We start from the raw sequence: 8097 nt of genomic DNA, 5'->3' as shown, positions 1-8097 counted from the left end.
GTGGTCAGTACTGTCTGCTAACATACCACTGTGGTCAGTACTGTCTACTAACACACCACTGTGGTCAGTACTGTCTACTAACACACCACTGTGGTCAGTACTGTCTACTAACACACCACTGTGGTCAGTACTGTCTGCTAACACAGCAAGTGAATAACTATCATAACTTGGCGTGTAATTGCAACAAGGACGCATGACAAGGTAAAATAATTCCAATGTACAGTATATGATAGGTGTCATAACAGTGTTATTACAGTATGACTCAGACAAAGGCTTGTCTTTGACTGATGATAACAGCACACTCCACGGTGTTACAGTTGTCTGTGTCATGTTAAATGATGCTAACTCTATTATCACGTCCCCTAGACCAGACATTGTTGATGCAGACATTGGCATGCAACGTGCAATGTAGCAGAGGCAAAGTGATGCAAGTAGTCATGAAGAGACTGGTAGGTGAGTCACATCCTATATACTTTGCAGTAAATATACAATAACAGCAGTAGTAGAGTTTTTAGGGGCGTTCCTTATTGCACGGGTAAGTAAGGGAGTGCTGATAACAGGCTTTCTAACAGAAAAACTCCCCCCAAAAAACGGCATATCGTGAGCTTAGAATTATAAGGTTCTATCTCCGTTTAGGGTAGTTCAGAGATATTGAGCGTCAACGTTTTTACATTCCATTATGTTTTGTGAGATGAAACCTTTGTATTTTATGAATTACTAAGTAAAAAATGTCAACATTTTAAAAATAACACCAGTACCACACAGGCATTAATAAACACAGAATGGATCAGATTATGTGAAAAACTCAATTTTGACAGAAATGGAGATAGAACCTTATAATTCTAACTTCACGATATCTTCCTCTTTCTTACGAAGCTCTTGTCAAATCCATGGCCCCTGTCAACCCTGCTGTTGTGGTGAACCACGCCCTCCCTGCTCTCTGGCAGCTGGTGGACCAGCAGATGGGAACTCAGGGCACGGCTGAGGATCTGTGGCATGCAGGAAGTGAACTTGGGTTGACTCTAAGGTCAACATTACCAGAGGAACTACAGACCAGCGCTGCTGACACTAAAACACCTGCAGAGAATGCTGCATTACAGGAACTACTGACCCAGACTGAACTACTGCTGACCCATACTGGGACATGAACAACACCATGTTGACCAGTCTGATTAAATTCCACCATATTCCACGACATGATTGATACAGTATGATACAAAACTGCGAAACCGAAGCTTGTGCAGACATTTTTATTGGGAAACACAAATGTAGAAAAAAAACATAGAAATTCAAATAGAAATAGAATACTAAACTATACTTAAGTTCTGGGTGCAGTTAAAAAAACACAATTTGAACAGCTTTTAGTCCAAATGATAACATGAAGGTTGTATTTTGTTTGATAGATAATTTCGTTAGTACGTTTGTTCTGTATAATCTTCTATACCGTGTGTTTTATTTATTCCATCCTCGAGTTAAATTTCCTACAGTAATCCCATTTAATACATTTTCAGCTGTAATTTAAGGCAAACATGTTGTTTTACATATCCACTTTCTACAATAATACAAGTTATCATGTAGTTAATTGATTAACTGTTAGTGTGGAGCCAACTGTTGAATTTTGTATCACATATGTGAACGTACTGTATAATCTGCATGTGTGCATGTCCTTTCTGAATATATTCTTTGAAAGTAAGCACACCACACACACACACACACACACACACACACACACACACGCACGCACGCACACACACACATACACACACATATAGAGAATAATGTCGTAGAAAAATATGTTTCAGAATCATTGATAGGGTGTAGTGGTTGGGGTGGAAAAAAGTCATATTTGTATATATTTAGAGGCTTGCTAATTCGTAATCCAACTTGGTCTTTCACCAGCCCCCACATTCACGCTGTAAGGCCTGACCCACAATGCACAGGTCCGGGTGTGAAAGAGAGCGTGTAGTAGTTCTGAGATCCGATTGGTTTCCCCAAAGCTCTTCCTCTCTGGTTGGCTCATCATCCAGCCTATGGGAGTGAAGTGAATAGGTAATTTAGGAGATTATAGAAATGGGCCAGGTGGGTCAGCACTAGCTAGCACAAGAATGAGCTGTTGTGAGTCACAGAGAACTAATACAATTACACAAAAGGGATAAGCTAGTTAGGGCAGGAAGGGTTGTGTAAGGTACTGTCAACTACCTGGGTTATACAGAGGGTACACAAACACCCAGTTGTATGACTTCACTATGCCATACGTATGTGTGTATGTTTAATCATATCCTGTGAATTCTGAGGTGATTTGACATAATAGTACTTTCTAAATGTTAACATATGTCAATATATACATTTTAGTTGAATGTTGGAAAGTTGTATGTAATATTTCACAGACAAAGTTGGGTGGATATATGCCACAGCATGGTTGATTCAATAAAAAACGATTGCTCTGAGCTCCATTGTTATCTTAAAGAGATGGGTCTTAAAGATGTATGTTAGACATAGGTACAGTACAGCATGTACATTTTGATTGTGAGCCATGTGTTGTGTTGCTAATAATGGTATGTGTGATTTGGGGTTCTTTTACACACGATTACCAAAAACTTGATAAAAGGGTACAGTATGATGGTCAGACCCACACATGGTTTTATATAATACTGCAACATCTTGTATGTCAGTCTCAGATGATGTATAATCATGCTGTAATCTCCTTATGGTACTTTCATTTTTTAATGCAAAGCTACCCTCCCTGTCTTCTCCTTGACCTAATTTCACCCTCCCCATGTCACCATGCGTCACAAGACATTCGATAATGTTCTGGTCTTTTTGTAAACACATTCTTTTTTGGCAAGCTAACCATTTTCTTTGCATACCTTATCGCTACACAAAACAAGTAAGACAGAATCTGCAGTTTCTGTTTGTTGATCTGTTATCTTCGTTTAGGTCCCATATTCATGGAGTTCTATCCATGACAGTATGATGCAGGGTATTTTGAACTCCTTTGAGGCAAAATAGTGAAAATACCACCGCTCATCCGTTATCAGACTTGGCTGAGGTGCTGGAGCTGAAGAGTACCAGATTGAAAAAAGCAGCATCCGCACACTCAAATCTGTGCAAAAATCATTCTTTTATTGCCAGCTTTTTTATTTATATGATAAATAATGATTTTTGCACAGATTTGTGTGTGCGGATGCTGCTTTTTTCACTCTGTTTGGAACTCAACAGAGGCAAAAAGTAATAAGCAATTTTCTAGGATAATCATTTTGTTTCTTGTATAATCATTTTGTTTAGAGGAAAGCTGGTTTATGTTAAGACATTCACATAAGTTTGAAACCCCCTACACACTGTATTTCTTAATTTGTTTACCATTTACCAGATTTAGAGAGAAGGACATTGACACTCACCCTTGCATGTTGATAGCTGGCTCACTCCCACAAGTCTCTGCCACTGATCTGGTGGCCGTTCGGGGAGGCAGGCTCACACTGGGCCTCCGGTCCGATTGACTGCGTCGGATAAAAGGCAGGGACCCGCGTACTGACGTTGGGAGCCTTCCACGGCCTCTCCAGGGGCGTGGGAGAACACAGCCAGAGGCCCAAGCCAGGGGAGGCCGGGGCACCGGGCAAGGCTGGGCCTCAAACAGTGACCGTGAGGCGGGGCAGAAAACAGAGCGAACGTTACTGACCAGCTTAGAGATACTGGATCCCCCTATGGTGGAGTCCTCACTACTAGTCTCCCGTGTCCATCTTTGTACTCTTGGGGAGGCTGGAGGCGAAGGTGCCTTCTCCCGCGCCCATCTCTGTACTCTTGGGGAGGCTGGGGGCGAGGGTGCTTTCTCCCGTGACCATCTTTGTAATTTAGGGGAAGCTGGAGGTGAGGGTGCCTTGAAAGAGTATGTGGAAGCAGAGCTTGGGTTTGGAGTCACTTCTTGCTTTACCGTAGGTGGGCTAGGCAGTCTCCGTTGAAGTGGTGGTGGGTTGGGGAGTTTGCAAATGACAGAATGGCCAGTTTGGGATGGAGGGGTTGGCTGCCTTTTGAATGTGGGGGGACTGGGGAGTCTTCGATGCAAGGAGCTAGGGGTTGATGGAGTGGCGGGCAACAATCGAGATCTAGACCCAGGTGGGGTGACAGGTAGTTGGCTACTAACAACTGGGGTTGGAGGCACTGTCTTAGGAGGGCTGTTGCCACCCTGTTCTCCTCCCAAACCTGCTTGATCAAGAGAAGGCTTCCTAGGCACAGGGTCGGCCTGAGGCTTCTCCATAGTAGATTCTGAGGAGTGCTGCAGGTGGATGACCTTCCGGGCTTGCTTGTAAAGAGTGGCAGCCTCCTCTGTTTCTGAATCTACCTCTGACTGAGCCTCATGCTGGCCTATTCTGGAACAAGCAGAAAAGTCCTGCCGTACAGTTCGGCCAGGAGACATGCTCTTAGAGCCCTGTGGCAGGCTGCCTCTGCTAGGCAACACATTCACCGACGACATAGAGGACCGTAGCTTCTGAGATACTATAGCCCTCTTGGGAACAGGAGAACGACCCCTACTTGCAATCCCATCATCTGGGAGGCTCTGTGCACCCTCAAAAGAATTGTCCATCAAGACCTCAATAGGCGGGGGTGGCAGATTATCCAAGTCCATGTCATCTGTTTTCTCAGACAATATGTTCTCTGTCCTACAACTGCTGAGCATAGCCTCTATATTTCCTGCACCTGGCATCACAGGGACACCACATTTTTGAACCCCTCTGAGAGGCCCCAATACTTTGGATGGATCTTGTTTAGGCTCGTCCCCCCCTTGACTGAAGGTGTCGATGAGCCTTTTGACAGAATTCCTGCCCCGGTACAGTCCTGTGGGCTGATGACTTGACAATGAAGGGCTAGGAGGTGGGGTGGCTTCAGGTGTGGTGGCTTCAGGTGTGGTGGCTACAGGTCGGGTGGCTTTTAAAGGCCCCTTAGCTGTTTTCTTGTATTTCTTTTTCTTTTCTTCCTCCATGACCTTGCCTGTCTGTTCTCCAGTGTTACGCCTCAAAAGCACTACCTGGTCCTTAATTGGAAGAGAGTTGCTATTCTTCCCCAGCGAAGGACATAGACGATTGGACGCAGTATCTCCTTGACTTTGTTTAGGGGGATTTGTCTTGGTCTTTCCACCAGTGTTGCCTTTGCTCATCCTCTCTAGTCTATGACTCAGATCCCTCTGCGTCCTCTCCAGCTCAAGCAGTGTCGGATCTTCAGTTTTACTACGGTGGGATTCTGCCGACCGTGAACGGCACCCTTTGGTGGCAAGGGTCTTTTTAACTGTCCTGCCAACAGGGGCTGCAGTCTGTGGTCTTTTTGGGGACTGCTCCCCCTCCGTCCACTGGTGCCTACTAGTATTTGGGCTGTCTGTTAGCTTGGCTCTGGCACTAACACCTTGTGAGGGAACAAATCGAATGCGACCGCTTATGGCATCTTTCATTTTCAGGGTCATCTCCACATTTTGAGGGTTCTCTATGCGCTTGGGCAGCAAGCGGCGGGGTTGCTGGGTAGAGTCAGATGGTGAGGAGTTAGATCGTTTTCTGCCGCTCCCTCCATTGCCATCCCCCTCTTCATCCCCCTCATCATCATCTTCCTCTTCCTCACCATCATCTAAAGAGGCTGATCCTAACAGTGACTCTGTGTCTTTTTGCTCTGCTCTGCTGTCTATTGAGTTGAGGGAGATGCTGGGGCTAATTATTTTATTAAGTTTTCGCCTTGATGCTATCTGCCTGACTGGGGTGGTATTGCTATCTTTTGGACTGCAGGGAATGTTTCGGATGGTTCCTGTGGACTCACTGCTCCAGCGCCGGCGTCGTCTTTCAGAACCAGCTAGTGACTCACTCTCAGCGCCTATCCCACTGTCCTCACTGAACAATGCAGAGTCCTCTGGTCCAGGCTTGCGGAGCGAGGCAGCCTCAATACGGGTCAACAATTGCATTAGCCGTGCCTCTGTCACGCGCTTGGCTTTCAATTTCTCCTCCAAAAGCTCAGAGACAGAGGCAAAGTACTCAGCCGCCTCCTCCAGAGCAGAGTCCCCAATTCCACCAACAGACTGGCCTACATTTCGCATCCTCTGGGTGGTGTACTGAAGTAGCTGGTGCAAGAGGTCCGGTGGAGGCTCCGCATTGGTGGATCCACATTTAGAAGGGGAAGACGTGGATAGGTTTCGCATTTGGCTTGGCCAGGCAAGATGCTCCCCATTCTCCTTTAAGAGTTTTTCACCCTCGTTGGCCATCTCTTCCAGCCCACGGTTGATTCCCTCATAACGCATGGCCATAAAGGACACCATAGGCTGCACAGACACCTGCGTTTGGGTTGCCTGGTCCAGTAGCCCCAGTAGAATGTCATATTTGGTGATGCTAGGGTTCAAAAAGGCATACGCAGCCTGGTGAGCTTTCACTAAAGGTTCCGGAAAGTCCACTTTCTCTTCCACAATGAGAGTTTTTTTCTCCTTTTCTTTCTTTTTGGACTGTTTCACACCTTTGCCATTCTTCTTTGGTTTCCGTCCACCCTTTTTATCAACCGCATCCTGCCGCTTATCCCCTTGTTTATCTTTTCCCTGTGACCCAGTGTTGATATCCGTCTCATGAGCCCCTGGTTTGTCCAGAATAACCACCTCTGGGACCGACTCAGGCAGAGATGGTCTCTTTTTCTGTGGGGTTGAAGGAGCTTCCCTCTGAGAGGAGTGGGTCTTCCCAGTTGGTCTCATTTCCCTGCCTCCCCTCTCCCACATTTCCCCATCTGTCTCACCGGCTCTGTTGGAGCCTCCACTCACCCCATCATCGGACTGGGACTCCCCTGTGCTCTCTTGAGTCACTGGCAGCAGTGTCCTGCCCTTCCGAAAGGGGCCCTGGGCTCCTAAGTTATTACCTTTCGATGGGGAACAGCCCATTGTGGCAGCTCAATTGACGTTTAAATCCTCTATCCACAAACGTCAAGGTCCAACTCTTGAGGTCCTACAAAGAAAAAATGTCAGAGGTCCTCAGCCCCCAGCTGCACCTGTCATTTTCAGATGGCTCAGATCCCTGACCAAGTCACTGAGCCTGGCAGGTTTCCTTTATCCTTACAAAAATGCGTCATCCAAAACAAAACAGGGATAAATCCATTTCAAAAGTGTGACATTTTCCTACTTACCCTAGACAAATTAAAAAGACAAATCCATGTGTCGGTTTTCATTGTTTGTATGTTTATTCTCTTGTGGCTTGTTCTACTAAACAACATCCCTCTGTACCTCGTAGAGGACGAGCAGCTAAAAGGATTAGAGAGGCTTTGTGTGAACTCCTTAGTGTGCACATATGTCATGTTAAGGCAAAAACACTCACACACTTATAAGACCTTAAGCTCATTAAGGTAATGAGGGCTGCTTTCAGGTGTCTTTTTATAGCATGCACAACACTACCCGTACTAGTGATTTCGCCACCGTCACAGCCTTCTGATCCCTTGTTGGAACCGCCACTGTAAATTTGGAAAACATCTGTCAAAATTAAGACATTCTCGCGACCATCACTGGAGGGCTCTAAGACCGTAAAGTCCATGGCCACCACCTCCAACGGCCTGGATGCCATGAGACTTCCCAACTCAGTCACTACCTTCGGCACTGGGGCTTTTGAGACTATGCACCTCTTACACTGCTTACAGTAGGCCTCAATGTCTTGGTACATACCCGGCCAGTAGCACCGGGCTCTTATCAGCCCGAAGGTCCTCTCCACCCCCTGGTGTCCATGCCCCCCATGCATCCGTTGCAATACCTCCCCTTGCAGACTGCATGGCAACAGCACTTGCTTCACCTGACCCTGTCGGGTGTCCTGGAACAGCCGATAAAAAAAAAAACTTCCTGCACCACCCGCTCCCACTGCCGCAGCAACTCGAGTGTCTGACTCTCCTCCTTGGCCCTCTCCACAGGCCCTGGTTTGCAGCCCTGAGCCCCTACTCGGCGTGCACACAGAATTTCTGACTTCTTCAAGTTCAAGTTTATTCCACAGTTGTAAAAAAAGGTTGCTCTCAGTTAGCAGATCAGGTGCTGCGTGCTATGTACTAGTAAACTACTCTGTTTATCCCTTCAGTCCAACTTGATTGCCAAAGGGGAGAGAATTCATACAA

General features: G+C 46.3%; 1 protein-coding gene across 1 annotated transcript; it reads right to left on the bottom strand.

Moving 5' to 3' along the window:
- Positions 1-1892: 1892 nt before the first annotated feature.
- Positions 1893-6889, bottom strand: LOC308150467 (photoreceptor cilium actin regulator-like; the record flags this gene model as incomplete). Its single annotated transcript, XM_080523294.1, has 3 exons — positions 1893-2028; positions 3399-3679; positions 3797-6889. The coding sequence occupies 3 exons, from the start codon at positions 6887-6889 to the stop codon at positions 1893-1895; spliced, it is 3510 nt and encodes a 1169-aa protein (XP_080379420.1).
- Between the last annotated feature and the right edge of the window lie 1208 nt (positions 6890-8097).

This window comes from Nansenia antarctica (genome assembly GCF_963989245.1).
Source record: "Nansenia antarctica genome assembly, chromosome: 1".
NCBI classification, from domain to species: domain Eukaryota; kingdom Metazoa; phylum Chordata; class Actinopteri; order Argentiniformes; family Microstomatidae; genus Nansenia; species Nansenia antarctica.
Note: the sequence above shows the minus strand (reverse complement) of the source record. Positions and strands in the feature narration are given on the sequence as shown.